Source organism: Aulonocara sp. 'chitande type north' Nkhata Bay, linkage group LG19 (assembly GCF_057382095.1).
Source record: "Aulonocara sp. 'chitande type north' Nkhata Bay isolate Kocher_YH1m ecotype deep benthic linkage group LG19, A_spYH_male_GT1.1, whole genome shotgun sequence".
NCBI lineage: Eukaryota > Metazoa > Chordata > Actinopteri > Cichliformes > Cichlidae > Aulonocara > Aulonocara sp. 'chitande type north' Nkhata Bay.
The window spans coordinates 10,190,707-10,206,994 of NC_141362.1; the positions used below are offsets into that span (position 1 = coordinate 10,190,707).

Consider the following 16,288-nt stretch of genomic DNA (forward strand, 5'->3'; position numbering starts at 1 on the left):
GCTGCAGGTTTTGATTGACCTCATAAATAACACCGATGTCACTAATCCAGTGTTTTCGTTTGCTTTGCCTCAGCAGCGTCTCACGTCCAGCTCAGAAGTTGTTCTCGGAGCTGATTCGTGAAGCTCACGTTTCACTGCAGAGATGCAACCTGGAGCAGCTCGGCATCAATCACAGCGCCTCTCTCAGAGCAGAGCAAACCAACACTAAGAACTCGAGTGTAAAAGCTAAAGGACGAGAAGCCCTTAAAGACAGTACATGTGTTAAAGCACCTCCAAGGAAATGTGAAATAAGAGGGACCATTAAGGACGACGGGCAGTCGCTGAATTCACTAAACTGTAACGATGGTGTTGGGAGGGGTGGTCCTGGTCGTGCTGCTCCAGAAGTATCCCAGAACTCCTCTGAGGACTTGGAGCACCGACCTAACCCAGACGCTACAACAGAGACAGCCATGAAGCAGCACAAGCGGCCGGCTCGGCTGCCTCTGCCGGCGCTCGCTCTCTTTCTGAGGCAGCACTCTAAAAAGACAAAGAACAAACCGGACTCTCTGGCCCCGGCAGCTCCTCCTGAGCGCCTGTCCGTATTGGCCAGTTCTGCTGCTTCTTTTGCACATCCGCTTTGGGAAGGTACCGCCGGTGCAGCATATCCCTCCAAGGATCTCGGCAGCCTGAAGCCCGACCTCACGACCTCCGGATGTACAGATCCTCTAGCTGACATGGTTTTTAATGTCTCTGGACAAACCGTGTCTCCTCAGCAGCCTGGTCCAGCTGCTGCTGCACATCTGCTGGGTCCAAGAACTGACGACCGCTCGGCTCGCGTTTCCGAAAGCCCGGGCCCAGAGCCGAGAGGCCCTGACAGTACCCAAGTGTTACCCGGCTTAAACCAGCCATTCTGCTCCCTCGGGGCATCTCTTACTACCTCTTCACTGCCTCCTACTGCCCCCCCGCCCCTCCACACAGTGTTATGTTCCCCGAACTCACCACAAACACCACCTGAATCATCGACACCACCTTTAGACTCCCCCACCCTGAGGTCTTCGCTTCCTGACCCAGAGTGTTCGTCCTTCGGCTATGAGCCGATGTCTCCTGCGAGTTCTCCAGAACCTTTACCTCACCTGCCGGCCTCGATCGCTTTAGAGCTCGACTCTGCGGCCTCTGAAGCATGTGATGCAGCAGGACCTCCTGAAGACTCGCAGGACACCGAAGACCCGTCTGTGTTTAAATGGCATACAGTGTTACCTCCACCCGAGTCCTTCGTAGACACGTCATTCACAACATTTCAGCCTCCACCGCAGACTTTACCTGAGGACCCTGAACCACAGAGTCCAAACACCTCCATGCCTGCTCCTGATCCTCCGGCATCTTTCCCAGAGAGTGAACAGTCGCTGCCCTTCCCCGCAGAGCTATCCCCACTCGCCCTTCAACTGCCTCTGTCGCCAACCTTCTCGTCAATAGACGGCGACGGACTCTCTCCCACGCCTTCACTCGCTGACCTCGTGCAGTTTTTGTCCAATGACGTCGACCTCGGGATGGGGGTGGAGTTTTCGAACACTGAGGCGGCGGCTGTTCCCTGCTTACCTGTGACAGAAACACATGAACCTTCTCAGCAGGTCCATCCGCTCCCAGCCAGAAAACCCTGCAAGCGAAAGAAGGAGGTTCGGCAGCGAAGGCTTGGCAAGAGCGAGGTGGAGCAGGAGGTGGACAACTCCACCTACAGGAGCATGCAGCCGAACCTGGAGGAAGTGGAGGAGCAGTTATTCATCTCTTTCACTTCAAAGGTAACGTTGGATAGATAACTGATCATAAACCACCATAATACAGCATGCATACTAAGGGTTAACACACAGCCCCTGTTTCAGGAGGCTCTTAAGCTCCACCTGGCCGACTCCTCCGACAGGCCGGCTCCACGGCCCACACCTGACGGTCAAAGAACTGCAGACTCACCTGAGGGCGGTGACCGGTTGGACATAAGCGATGAACAAAGCTCCGACTTAAACCCATCCAAACCCAAAGCGGAGAGTCTGGCAGAGATGATCGCTTCCTTCCAGAAGATTCTGCTGAGAGACTTGAAGCTCATGAAGCACAGGCAGGTCATCCACCCTGTGCTGCAGGAAGGTACGATCCCCTGGTTCCTGTTTGCAGGCAGCAGGTAGAAGCTCTCTGTTCTGTCTCTGACTGCTTTTGTTCTTCTCTGTGAAAGTCGGTCTGAAGATGAACCTGCTGGACCCGTCTCTGGCCATTGACCTACAGTACCTGGGAGTCCGCCTGCCCTTCCCCCTGCCGGGCGCCAGCATGGAGCCGCTGTCAACGTCTCAAGGTGAGCATGAGCACGAACAAGCAAAGTGTCCTGACTCACCTGTGCCTGAACACCCAGCCTGAGCAGAACACCTGCGAGTCCGTTTACAGGTAACAGCTCCGCCTGTGTTCTCTTCTGTTTCAGGTGTTTCTGCTGCATTTGTGTCCCGAACAGGAAAAACCACAGACGTCACTCAGATTAAAGGTTGGAGAGCGAAGTTCACGTTGTCTGAGACTCCGCCCACACCTTCAGCCTGCAGACCTGAAGGTGCTTTTCTACGCCATGTGCTCACAGCTGGTTATAGTTTTGTTGTTTTTCAGCTCGGCTCCGGCCGCGCTGGGCCGTGTGCTGGTCTAACTGGTTTGTGTTGAATCCTGCAGCCGGTTCGAGTTCAGAGCCGCAGAAGAAGAACCTGTCGGCGTTCTGCAGCGACATGCTGGACGAGTATCTGGAGAGTGAGGGGAAGCTGATCGACGAGCGTGCCGCCAGCTTCTCCCAGCCGCCGGTGGAGCCGCTGGTGTACGAGCTGCCCACCAGGAGTACCAGCTACGTCCGGACCCTGGACCACGTCCTGAAGAAGCAGACCGCCGACCCCGCCTCCTCTGACCTCATATCTGGGTTCATTCCCCCTTCCAAGAGGCCCCGCTTCAAAGAGCCTAAACCAGGCCGGAGGGGTGAGAGGAAGCAGAAAGGTTCTAAACAGAGCAAACTCAGACCAGAACCTGCAGCTGCTCTGGGTCCTGAACCCAGTCAACTGGAACCTCAGCAGCCTGTGGGCCACGCCCCCTCAGCGCCTCCATCACGCCCAGATTCAAACCCCATCAAGAGGCGGAGGAGGCTCAAACCCAGGACCTCATCTCAGACCCTCAGTCCCTCTAGGGCCACAGTGCCCCCATCGGTTATGTCCAGGGACCTGGCCCCGCTGGAGTCGGACTCTGAGCTGGGGGGTGGGCAGAGCGAGGACGGCGGCAGGAGTCGGCGCCAGCCGATGACCCGTGCTCTGCAAAAACAGAAGGTCCTGGAAGATGGTGCCGTGTGGGAAGGCCTGCGCCGGACCAGCATCACTACGGAGAGGGCCGCCATCGCCCTCACGTCCCTCTTCACTCAGACGGTGAGCATTCATTGGCTGCAGCATCTCCTAGAGGGTGGGGGTGAAAGTGCAGCTCAGTGTAAAACAGCTGTTTGTTTTTGTGATAAATGATCATTTTAATGTTCTCTTTGAAAAATACTGCAGGAACTTTGTGCTGTGTGAGTTTAAATGATGTGAAGGGCAAACTAACAGGTGTTTATTACAGACCAGTAATAACAACCACACACTGTTAATAATCACGGACTATTAAAGATAATTAGACACTATTACAAGGTTACAACCAATGTTCCCTCTAAGCTGGCAGGTGTCTGCGCACAGAAAAAAAATCTAACCTGAATTGAAATTAAAATTAATACGTTAACGATTCTGTTCTTCAGTGTTAGTCAGTGAGTGTCTGGCTGCTCCCGTATGGGATCAGAACGATGCCACCTTATCCCAAAGTCCAGCCAATGATGCGATTCACATTCGTATATACCAGTTTTTAAATTGTGTTGATCGGCCACGTAAAACCAGAGTTACGATAAAAATATCTGCAATGTTTGGTTTTCTTCCTGAATACTGTCGTTGTTTATATTTACTGCGGGAAGAAACGGTAAAAACCGCGTTTTATAGGGAAAACGCTCGAAAGCCTGTGAGCAAAGACAAAACCCAAACTCCTCCTACCCTCCCGTTTGCTATTGGTGCAAAAATGTACCATGTCGACCAATCAAAAAATGATATGGCAACATGGCACTTAGTAGTTTAGGAAGGGGGAAGTTTTAGGAGTGACAGCGTGTTTGAGATGTGAGAGATTTGAGACGTTTAGCGTGTTTTGGTCTAAAGTTAGTGTGTTGTCTTGTGTAGTTAGTGTGTAGTTAGTGTGTAGTGTAGTCAGTAGTTTTGTTGTGTGTGTCAGAACAATGAGGCGACTGCTGTGTTACAGGTGTTACAGCAGTGATACATCTGCTGTTGTCAGGCCTGCAGGTATCAGGCTGTTGTTCTCCTTCATCTCATCATCAATCATCATATAATTAATTGCCCAACATTGGTCATTATTTACTGTATTTTGCAGACAGTTGCAGACTCTCTCCCAGACCACAGACTCATAATACAGTCAGCTTTATACAAAAAAAAGGTTGTTTTCAAAATTGGAGTTAAAGTTATTTTTACTTCCAATAGTGTTAACATGCTACACAGGTCAGTGACTACATTTTTGTTTTACATTCTCATTGTAAGTGGGCTGAAGCAGTTAATTAAAAGTCGTCTAACATAAATGCTGTAATTTGATTATTTTAACCGTAACCTGGATGATTCGATGCCGGCGTGACTACAGCGCACACGTCCAAGAGACCGCTCAGGTAAAGTAATTACAGATTAGTGAGCAGTGGTGCGGTGCTCTCGTGCCGAGCCTTAAACAAACTCTGGGTTATCTGCGTTTATTTAAAGGTCAAAAACTAAAGTAGACATGTTGACTGTGTGACGCTGCTATCAACAGGAAGCACAGATGTCATGTGACAGGAAATCAGTGCAACACAAGCAAGAAAAAAAAACGAATGCGAAACACTCATGAGGAAGTGGGCAGATTTTCACGCACGTTTAGAATAAACAGGTCTGACGTTCTTCTTCAGGGTTTCGTGAGCGAGAACCCGACGGCGCCGATCCAGCTGAGCCGCAGACGAGCGCCGCCGTGTCTGAACGAGTTCTGCCGGCTGGGCTGCGTCTGCCTCGGCCTCTCCCGCGACTCCAGGATCAGCCACTGCGGCCGGCCAGCGTGCATGTTCGGCTGCAGCTGCCTCAAACAGAAGGTGGTCCTCCTCAAGAACCTGGACGGGTCCGACTCCAGCCCCTCCTCACACCACGGGAGCACCAAGAAGAAGAGGAGGATGAAGATGGCCTACGGTGAGTCTCTGCGGTTCACGGTTTAAGCGTCAGAGAAGCATAGATAAAAATAATAACCCCGTGGTCATGTCGCAGTTCTGAAGGAGGCGGACAGCGTCTCCCAGCCTGCCGAGCGGGTCCGGACTCTGTGGAGGAGGGATCTCGGGCGCTCGGATCCAGAGCCGGTACGCATGCCTGAGGCGGCTCCACAGACCCGCCCTGCGGTAAGGACCTGTTTAAACATGGACGTAGCACTTTAAAGGCCGTTCCGCACATTTATCCGCTGCACAAACTACTCGTTTCTTTGTTTCCAGAAGGTCCGAGAAGATCACCGCAGCTGCGCCAGAGTCCGAGGATACTCCAGAAAGATCCGGAAACAGAAGGTAAGCCAGCAGTTCCTGAGGGAACGAGGCTCTTACTGTAAATGTTTGTTCTGCTGTGATTTGTGCCATTACCTGATTCATTGCCAGGTGAAACCGACACCGTCTGTCCACCGGGAGGCAACCAAAGGCACCGTCCGACCTGATCGGCCGAAGCCCCACAAGGTGAAGAAGCTGAAGAAGACCTCTAAGCCTCCTGCAGGTGCGTTCACGCTGCTGCTCTCCCATCAGCCCCTGCTGCCATGTTTTCTGTCCTTTCATGGAGGTTTCCTCTGCAGGTGAAGCCCTTCAGGCTCCGACTCCCTCCGAGCCTCCTCCGAGTCCTCCTGCTGAGCCGACCCCGAAGCCGTCGAAGCGTCTCTTCATCAGGGCCGACTTTAAGTGGAAGAGCGAGGCCGACCGGACCCTCGTGCTGATGGAGCTGTGCGAGGCGATGGCTCAGAACCGGCTAGACCGCCCGTTCTGGATCAAGAACTTCCTCATCCATCCCACCGGCCAGTCTGTGGAAGGCAGCGGCGCCGAGCGCTGCATCCAGTACCACGTCAAGATATCCAGATCCGCGCTGAAGGCGAGGAAATCGACAGCGCCGCGCAGACAGGTGGGTGCCGTCGCAGCCTCCTCTGTAATGGTGCATTTTCATTGATAAGTCATAAAGGTGGTAGAAATGTTTCTGATTGGTTGAGTCTGAGTTTCAGAAACAGTCCTGCCAGCTGATTGGTTAGCTGCTGGGCTGTTTCCACCAATCACAGCTGCGTTCACCTGTGAAACAAATGAGCTTTAGTTTATGTGGTCACCATTTCCTGTCATCCAGAAAATGACCACAACGCCTGTAACCATGGTTACGCGTGTGTCACAGTGATAAACTCGCCTGACGTGTGATGGTTGATTACACCTCATGTCTTTCAGGTGGATGCAGCATGGGTGGGCAGGAAGGTGGAGCCTCTGAAGGAACGTAACATGAAGAAGGAGCACAGAATGCAGGAGGCGGAGCCTGTGGAGGACTGGCAGAGGGAGGTGGAGGAAGATGACATCACAGAGGAGGATGGCTTCACGGATCAACAGGTGGACGATTGGACAGAGAGCAGTGGACAGGAAGTGACGTCAGAGGCGAAGGTCAACATGGCTCTGCCTTTCCTGACGGGAATCTCGCCTGCCGGCTTCCTCTCAGCCAATAGGAAAGCGCCGGGAGGAACGGACCAGCCAATCAAGGTAAGAATGAGCTGAGCCCCTCATCTGGGACTCTCCTCAGCTCTTTCTGGGACAGTGGCGCGGCTGCCCCTCTGTTGGTCTTCCTTGGTCTCTTGTGTTCTGGGGGCCTCTGGATGTCTGGAGTCTTGATCTCCTCCATACCTGCTTCATGCCCTGGTGGACGGGGCTGTGGCCCCCCCACACCCTCTAGCAGGTCATTACATGAAGGAACCTTTTAAAAACGAGCGCATCCATGCTCACAGGTGTACACACGGGTGCTCACACACACAAACTACACCCTTTTTGGCTCCTACCTCAAAGCACACTGTGCGCTGTCGATCTTACGTGCTGCACAATAATGTTTAATATTTAGTATTTACTGTTATATTCACATAGATCATTGTGATGTTGTTTATTCTATTACTCTCGTTTTCTTCTGCTTGTTTTCTCTTTTCTCTTTCTCAACAGGTGATCCAGGTGATTCATAGATGTATTTTGTGTTTTTTTTGTTTGTTTTTGTTTTTTGCCCTTTATCCCACTGGGGATAGGTTAATTGGATAACCCAAATTGTCACTAGGTGTGAATGTGCGAATGAAAGTGAGTGCGATTGGTTGTCTGTCCCTGTATGTTGGCCCTGCGACAGACTGGCGACCTGTCCAGGGTGTACCCCGCCTCTCGCCCTATGACAGCTGGGATAGGCTCCAGTGCCCCCCGCGACCCTGAAAAAGGATAAGCGGAAGCGAATGGATGGCCCTTTATCCCCGTCCCTCTGCCCCGCTGTTTTTCTTTCTTTTCCCCAGTCAAGTCTGTCTCATATTTAGCAAGTGAAAATAAATAAAATAAACAATAAAAGGTGAATCAAATGGACCATTACGGCAAAGCTGGGATGGTCCATCTGGTAAAGTAAATCTGTTGGGCATCTTTATTCGCCTTTAGACAAAAATTCTGATGCAAAAGAGCCAAACGGGACAGGTGGGGAAAAAAGAATGAGCTGAGCTTCTTCACACGCTCGTCACGATGTCACCCTTAATTTCTATCTGTGTTTGCTGACCTGTGACCTGGGCGGAGCGTCACCAGCATCACGATTAACCTGCCGCTCGCCACTCACCTGACTCTCCCTCCGTGTCGTCCTGCAGGTGAACGGGAAGCTCTACCCGCTGGCTAAGATCCAGCTGGGGAGGATGGGGGCGCTCCACCCGGCCAACCGGCTGGCGGCCTACCTGACGGGACGGGTGAGCTCATCCCGTCAGCAGCAGCCATCTCTGCGACCCCCCTCCTCCACCTCTGCTCGGAGGTCGGGGCCGACGCCTCTTGACGTCTCCTCAGCTTCCTCTGTGGTCTCTGACCTTGCTGTGACCACCACAAGCGCAGCGGCCACTACAGCCTCTCCCACTGTCACCACCACTGCTTCCTCTTCTGTGACCCCACCTGGAGCGGTCCCACCGCTCACCCTCCTGACCTCCATCACAGGTGAGCGTTTCCGTGTGATAGTCTGCCTTTGATCAATAAATAATCTCTGTTTCTGCCTGATCGATCAATAAAGTATTGATGAATCCGTCTGTGCTCAGAGTCTCTGTCCAGCAGCTCGCCAGCGCCACCTGTTAATCCATCTCCAGGCACAGCGACCCCTAAAGCCCCTCAGGTAGTGCTGATTAAGGTCCCGCCTCCCCCTGGGACGGTTCCTGTCGTGGCCCCTCGTCCTCCGGGCCCCGCACCCGGGTCTCAGAGGATGCTCCTGAAGCCGGTCCAGATGGTTTCCGGCGTCCAGTTTTACCGCCGACCCGACGGGAAACTGGTCAAGCTGGTCCCCGTCAGCCAGCTGAGGGCAGTCATGCCCACTTCGCCTGCACAGCCAGGTGAGTCTGCAGACCTTGGGGATGGGCGGGGCGTATCTGAGGTTAAACTAAAATCTTGATTGTGATTCTGTCCCTGCAGGTCCTTCCTCCTCCTCGCTCCTCTCCCCTGTGGCCCACACAGTCAGTCCCCAGGCTCCGCCTCTGCCCTCCTCGCCGTCCCTGAGCTCTGGCTTCCTGTCTCAGAAGGGCACCTGTACCTTTAAGATCCTCCCTGCTGACTCCAGCCTGGACCCCATCATTGTCACTTGTGCCAAAGCTCCGCCCAAGACCCCGACCAAGGTGCTAACGGTGCCAGGCTCCTTCACCCTGCTGCAGACACACCCCTCCAACCCCCCCATGACCCCAGTGAAGCTCCTGTCGCTCAAAGCCCCCGTGCCTCATGGCGCCGAGAAGGGTGTCGAAGGCGCAACGGCATCTGTGGTCGCCACGGGAGCAGGGGGGCTGATCTTCAAATGTACACCACCTCAAATCTCGCCCACCATCCAGATACCCTCAGAGGGCAATCCCACATCCCCACTTTCGTTAGGGTTGAAGGTCATGCCTGCGCCACCGCCAGGTCCTCAACCTGAGGCGGCTCAGGACCCAGTGGAGCTGGACATCATCTGCGTGGATGAGAAGCCACATGTTACCACGGAGACACAGTCGTTAGAGGTGACGTCAAGCAGTGAGACGGAAAACTCGTCAGACTTCAGAGAGTCAGAGAGCGACGATGAGAGGGCGCCGCTCGCCAACAACACGGTAGGAAGGCGAAAAGGAAATACACACACATGAAGAAGATCTCACACACTTCCTGCTCACAGATGTGTCTGCGTGTGTGTACTGCAGCGCCTCCTCCACACGGCGTTGGAGCGGCTGCGTCGGGTGCGGCTGCGTGAGCTGTTGGAGCGTCTGAGGAGGACGGTGGGACAGTCGGGGGAGAAGACGTCAAAGGTCTCGACGCTGAAGACGGTCAGTAAATGAACGCTTCTGATTGGTCGGTGGATAGGTGGGTTGGAGGGTAACGAGTGGTGCTGTCTGCTTGCAGGCGGTGGAGGTGATCCAGGAGCTGAGGAGGAAGGAGTCACAGCTGAAGAGGAAGAAGAGGAGGCTGAGGAGGAGGCGGGATGAGTACCTGTGGAGCATCGCGCCGTCAGCAGGTGAGAGGCAGAAAGACTCAGGTGGGTCATGTGACCCTGACAGTGGCCTGGTTATTGGGAACGTCAGCACCGAGCAGGAGACGAGACAGAGCGATGTCATGTTCACGCAGGAACTATACAGCTTAGGGGGCGTGACCAGGACATGCTCTACAGCCAATCATGTGAAGATTAATCAACCGCTGCGTCCCGATAATGAATGAATAGTTTAGTACGCCCCATCAGCAATGTGCGCCAGAGGTCAGCTGACAGCCGCTGGACTTGGAAGTTGCTGGGGGCGTTGCCTAATGACTGACGAAGGATGTGATGCTGACAGTGTGCGCTCTCTCACCTGTAAAATCCACACGATCAATAAAACTGCGGTTAACACGACCACGTGACAGATTTAGCATCATGTTTATCAAAGTGTTTATTTATTCAGGTGTCAGACGGGTCCTCAGGGCGGCGCTACAGGACGCCTCTGACACAGTCAGGAAGCTGACGCAACGATGCTGTGATGATGCCGACGGTGATGATGGCGGTGATGAATCTGTGGCTTGGTGAACCGTAAAGCTGCTCTATACTCTGGCGAGTAGTCGTTCAGTTCTCTGATCGTCCCGGAGCGTTTCTGACAGCGAGCAGGCGGATGTCGCCTCCAGCGCGTGTTTTTTAAACTCTACTGAGAAACTGCGAGACAGGCATGCGATGACTTCCTGTTTGAAGACGCGTCTCTGACTCGTGTGTCTGCTTCTTATTTAGATCCGATCAAACCAACAGCAGCAGTGATGGCGGCGGCGCCAGAACTTTTGGATGAGCCGACAGTTATCTCATCAGATGAAGAACGAGTGGTTGTCACGGACAGCGATGTAAGAAACCATCATGGAAATTCATCTTTAACTCACTCTGACCACAGGAAGCTCCCTAAGTGTTTATTTTTTCAAAATAAAAGCACAGCTTTACAGGGAATAATTTATGGGAAAACTGAGATGAGGAGAGTGAGAGAAGCGAACTTAATTTATATGAAAAAGCAAGAAGTAGCAGGAAGTGAGACTAGGATTAAAAACCCTGGGATTAAATGTGACCCTGATCAGGTAAAGAAAAGTTCAGAATGAAGTTTAAAGAGTTTGATGAGATTTAAAATGAAGATGAGGAAACGAATGAAGATTTCAAAAACAAGCGTCAGGTGGGATTAACTGTCAGACTGTGCTTACAAAGAGCTTTGATTATTGATCGGTTGAACTTGAAGCCCGTCCAGCCATGCCTCACCCAAGGCGTCTGTGTTTGTGCCAGGTGGAGCAAGAAGATGATGAAGGTTGGGGCGTTGCCACGAAGACGGTGGGAGTGAACAGTTGGCTGGCGAGGAAGAGGAGGAGCTCAGAGTAAGAACCTTCCCTCGGCTCTCCGGGGGTCACCTGATTCCAAAAAGAACTACAGTAGAGAAAAAGGGGGCGGGGATAAAACCAAATATGAAACAACAACCACTGTGAGGACGCTGCCCCACGGTGGTGGAAGTTGTAACTGCTCACCTGGTGGAGGTCAAAGGAACTGTAGGTTAGTGGGCCCGTGTTTAAAGTGTCTCTTCATGTTTTCAGGCTGAAGGAGGTGACAGCTCCTCGCGCCGGCTCTGCCCTCCTTGCGGCTCTCAGATCGGCCACGAGCAGCTCAGACTCTCCTCAGGAGCTACTGCTGGAGCAGGTAACCAGGAAACACCTGTAAATCATCAGAGGTGCTCTTAGCTCCTCCTCCTCTGATCAGGAACCTCCCGGGTTTCCTTCAATTTCTCGCTGATCACTGCGATTTAAACGCAGAGGGGGAGGGGCTGTCGACGCTCCGCTGATGAAGACGAGCCTGACGTTTTCTGTGCTTTTCTGTGTTCGAGGCTCGACACGAGATCGAGGCGCTGCAGTCGGAGATGGAGGACCTGAAGAGTCTGAGGACGAGTCTGACGCAGCAGAGGGACGGACACGTCAGGGACATCTGCAGCAGAACAGGTGAGGCGTAGGTTCATCGTGTGAAGCTGAAAACTCAAAGAGCTCTATGAACCCCAAGGCCTCGAAGACCTGCCTGCTCATCTGGAGGCGGAGCTCTAACCCGTTGGTGTGTTTGGCTGCAGGTAAGAGCGAGCGGAGGATCCTGAGGAAGCTGCAGCAGTTTTCGTCCGAGCAGGAGAGGCGGCAAGCACCCAATCAGGTCACAGCAGGGGGTGGGACTTCTGCTCCTCCACCTGCGGGCAGCGATGGGTGTGGAGCAGGTGACAAGGTCGACAACATTATCGCGACAACAGCAGCCCAACAGAAGTCCACAGATGCCCCTCCTACTTCTGTTTCTGCCCCACCCACTCCTACACCTGTCCAAGTGTCATCGGCCCACAATGCACCTGTGGACACGAAGCGTTCAAGGACTATTCCGAACATCCTGTCTCGCAGTAAGACTCAGGCTCCGCCTCCATCTGTGATCACAAAGGCCGCAGAAGGTGAGACCAAGACCTGTGAGCTCCTAATGAAATGATGGATTATTCCACTGAGTAATGCAAATGTCTGTGATTGTGTTTGTGAAATATTCAGGTTTAAGTTTTTAAAGGAAATGTTTTTTTATGTGAAAAATGAATAATGTAAGATACAGTCAAAGGTCAGGTAACAGGAGGCAGGCTTCTGTGTCCGACCTGATGTTGCTCCTGTCATTGTGATTGGTTTGTGGAAAAAGCTTCTATTTTTATATTTTTAAATAGTAACGTAATTTAGTAAACAGTGTTTTTATCTTGTTTCACGTTTAAACGCCGAACGTGGTGCGTTAAAAAACAACGTGAGATTTTACGGATCTGGGGCCCGTTCTTCGTACCGCGCTAAGTAAGTTAGCTGGATTTGATTGTTGACGATTTCGCGTGATCCTGGATCGTTCGGTTCCCCGAAGCTCATCCGGGACTTGCTGCCATAGCAACAGAGCCATAAGCGTAAACCTGCTCGGGAGCAGGTTTACTTTATGTAAACAGGATTAGATCGCGGCCACTCAGGTATGTCCGCTTCATTTATACGAAAGCAACAGCGATATTCCACCACTGTTTCACCATAAATAAATAACATCAATGTAACTAAAGATAATGCAGTACTTGATCCTTTTATTGATTTCACACAGATACATACAGGTCATTTCCTAAAAAAGGGAAATGTACTATTAACATTCTATTACATGTATGTGATTATTACAGATGTAATTCATATTTTAGAGTAGCAATTGCAAATTACTTCGTGTAATCAAGCTGAGAGACCACGGCTATAAAAGCGAAGGTGGATTTGGGAAGTCTGTCGCAGCCATGTCCTGTCCGTTTACGCGAGCCACCCATTGCGGAAGGTGCAAGATTGATAAGGAGAGTCCTCAGAATTCAGCGTATATTGCGGGACAGACAGGATCCTTTAGCTCAGCGCGACAGTGTGCTCATTGAGAGATATCGATTTTCCCGTGAGGGTATTATTTACTTAACCAACTTGTTGACGAGGGGGTGCAGGACCACCACCTGTCTTTTTTTTGCTCTGCCCTTTTCTTGGTTGCTGTTATAAACAAACAGATTATTCCAGGGTCTCTTTCCAAGAGACGAAAAGCAATATAAGTGATAAATATTACCATTCTGTAGAATATTCTTATATTTCACTTTTACTTGTTCCCATATTCTAGTGGGTCCTGTTGTGGCTCTAATGTGTAAGGGGATATAATATAACATAATATAATATAATGTAATATAATATTGGATAATATAGTGTAATATAATAAATCTACCCTACCGCCTACTGGTGTTGGCCAGAGGGGCCGATGGCGCGATATGGCAGCCTGGCTTCTGTCAGTCTGTCCCAGGGCAGCTGTGGCTACAACCGTAGCTGCCTCCACCAGTGTGTGAATGTGAGAGTGACTGAATAGTGCCATTGTAAAGCGCTTTGGGTGCCTTGAAAAGCGCTATATCAATCCAATCCATTATTATTGTTGTTATTATTAAATCACTTACGAGTTTAATTTGTCAGCAACTTTCTGCCAGCCCTCTCTCCTTGCTTTTGCAGCCGTTGCAGTGTTCCCTTGCGTTTTAATTAAACTCTGAAACTCCTGAAATCCCTCACTCAAGAGTTCTTGCTCTGCTGCCGAAAAATACCGAGCGCTCTCCTTCGACATTTTCGCCGACCAATCAGAGGGTTGCCGATCAATGTTTCTACTATCGATGCGTAGCCCCTTTTACGACACCCAGTGATCTCACATTACTTCATCCAGCTGTACTAATCGTCAACAGCAGGTGTGTTCGGAGAACCGGATTAGCGAGCTCACGGTTAGCGCGATGATTTGGTCTTGGATGTGTCATTTGATCTTGGATGTAGTAAGCGACGTACGAAGAACGGGCCCCTGAAGCGTAACCTACATAAACACTGAGCGTTCGTCCTCAACAAACCGACTGGAAAACAACGAGCTGCTGACACGAAGCGACGAGTAAGAAACAGTTTGTGGGTTCGTCCGTTGTCAGGAGAACGGTTTATTGTCCGGCTGCGCTCGTACTCGTGTCAGGATGTCAGGCGGGCAGTTTGAGCTGGGACGACATCAGCGCTCAGCTGCGTGTCTGACGTAAAACGCTATTTTATGATTTCATTGCATATTCAGTACAAGTGTGCGATTTGAGCTATAAGCACACTGCCAAATGCAGTGATGTGATTGGTCAGATCTGTTTATCTGAAACATCAGAAAAATCGAGCTTGGTTCGTATTTTCCGCACTATAAGGCGCATTGAGACAAACCGCTGTTGCCTTGAGTGTGTAGAGACTGTAGAGACACTTCTACCTGCTGTGAATGTGACTGTAAAGTGCTTTGTGGTCTTTAGGGACTAAGTAAAGCGCTATACAAATACAGACCATTTACCATTTGTTCTCTGTCCAATAACCCACTGTTCAGTTTTGTCCTCTAACTGCGGCCATCGCGCCGTGTTCCCTCAGAAACTCCTCTTGTTCTAGGTCATCTTCTTGCTTCCTCCACTTGCACACCATCGACTCAATAATGCCGAATCGTCTCGCAGCTGCTCTATTTCCATTTTCTACTCTGATTGCTCGGAGTTTAAAATCCGCTTCGTAAGCGTGTCTCTTCGCTGGTGCCATTTTGAAGTCGTCGTACACACACAACACGGTAATGTTGAGTTAAAGCACAGTACGTATTACTCTGCAAGGCTCCTGGCAATGGTAACCGTAACGCTCTGAGAAGTGGCACTACATTTTTATTTATTTATTTTTGACAGATTTTTGAGCATCGTGTAGCCATAAAATCGGTTCGAGGTCAGTAAGCACAAACCAAAACTCATACATAAGGTGCACTGTCGATTTTTGTGAAGATTCAAGGCTTTTACCTACGCCTTATAGTGCGGTAAATACGGTACCATAAATTCGTCCTGCGAACGGCTGCATTAAGAAAAGGTGAGTCTCACCCGGGGGTGCTGACTCCATGTAAACAGGGTGGCTGCTGTCGGCTGATCTATTCAATAGAATAGAATAGAATATCCTTTATTGTCGTTGTACATGTACAACAAAATTATGGGTGCTGCACGCGGCTGTGCAGGAGCAGACAAGAGGAAAGCCCCCAGTGGAGAGTCTGTGTGAGTGACCCGAGTGATGAGGTCACCGTCACAACAAAGCATTGAAGCAAAGACTCGACAGATCGTTGCAGATTAAAACTAATTAGTTTGTTTTTTAAGTTTTCAGATTAAACTTCCTGTTTTCCTTCACCTGTTCGCCCAGGTAATCCTCCAGGTGACCCGTCGTCCTTTCAGAGTCTCGTTCCAGCTGATCTTCTCTCTGTGGTCGGGGCACCGTTACCCAGGCAACCAGTCCTGACCCTGAATGCTGTGAGAGCGGGTTCAATGGTGCTGCAGCCGGCGCCGTCTCCAGGTACTGACACGTGGAGCCTGAACGCTCTCTGGTTGGCTGTGCTTTTATTTAGAAACTCAGATGTTTCTGTTTTTTGTGTAGGCTTGGCCTCAGTCACCCTAAACATTCCCACTCTGACCAGTCAGCAGATCCATCTCACCCCACTGCTCTGCCCACCGGCCAGGCCTCTCGCCGTCACCAACCTGACAGGTAACCAACACTCTCCTCCTCGGTTTTATTTGTCCTCGAGGCCAAACAAACATTCTTGGATATCATTTATACAGCAGGTGCGTCTAATGAGCGGTTGTGCAGGCGCCGCCTGTTCGTATCTGTGAAAGACGGCGTGAAGAGAAGTTCAGTCACGCAGGTTTTAAACACGAGTGTGAAAAATTCACCTTGAATCACTCAGCAACGGCGCTAAGAGGACGATAGCGGCGACCTGTCCAACAGCTCTGAGCTTGCCGTGACGCCGCGTACAGTCCGCAAAGCTTCGCTCCGAATATCTCATAACAGGAAGCAGGACAGCTTACCGTGAACCGCTGCCCTTTGCGCCTAGCTCACACTTTTTTCTCTCTCTCTCTCTCAGCTCCACCCACATTCACACAGCATTGGTAAGCTCCTCCTCCTTCC

At 51.2% G+C, this 16,288-nt stretch overlaps 1 protein-coding gene across 3 annotated transcripts in view; it reads left to right on the top strand.

Moving 5' to 3' along the window:
* The window catches only part of mgaa (MAX dimerization protein MGA a), a 30,092-nt gene that overhangs the window by 11,956 nt on the left and 1,848 nt on the right, over positions 1–16,288 (top strand). The window contains exons 3-25 of one of the 3 annotated variants that reach the window (XM_086275748.1): positions 74–1,775; positions 1,857–2,112; positions 2,198–2,314; positions 2,438–2,560; positions 2,674–3,404; positions 4,991–5,261; positions 5,337–5,464; positions 5,555–5,623; positions 5,711–5,822; positions 5,899–6,218; positions 6,527–6,829; positions 7,945–8,278; positions 8,377–8,664; positions 8,744–9,402; positions 9,490–9,612; positions 9,689–9,800; positions 10,536–10,642; positions 11,067–11,155; positions 11,369–11,471; positions 11,656–11,767; positions 11,890–12,249; positions 15,530–15,679; positions 15,761–15,868. In XM_086275748.1, coding sequence (XP_086131874.1) covers positions 74–1,775; positions 1,857–2,112; positions 2,198–2,314; positions 2,438–2,560; positions 2,674–3,404; positions 4,991–5,261; positions 5,337–5,464; positions 5,555–5,623; positions 5,711–5,822; positions 5,899–6,218; positions 6,527–6,829; positions 7,945–8,278; positions 8,377–8,664; positions 8,744–9,402; positions 9,490–9,612; positions 9,689–9,800; positions 10,536–10,642; positions 11,067–11,155; positions 11,369–11,471; positions 11,656–11,767; positions 11,890–12,249; positions 15,530–15,679; positions 15,761–15,868 — 6,677 coding nt within the window. The remainder of the gene's footprint in view (positions 1–73; positions 1,776–1,856; positions 2,113–2,197; positions 2,315–2,437; positions 2,561–2,673; positions 3,405–4,990; positions 5,262–5,336; positions 5,465–5,554; positions 5,624–5,710; positions 5,823–5,898; positions 6,219–6,526; positions 6,830–7,944; positions 8,279–8,376; positions 8,665–8,743; positions 9,403–9,489; positions 9,613–9,688; positions 9,801–10,535; positions 10,643–11,066; positions 11,156–11,368; positions 11,472–11,655; positions 11,768–11,889; positions 12,250–15,529; positions 15,680–15,760; positions 15,869–16,288) is intronic. The other 2 variants (XM_086275750.1, XM_086275749.1) reach the window with 2 other exon arrangements.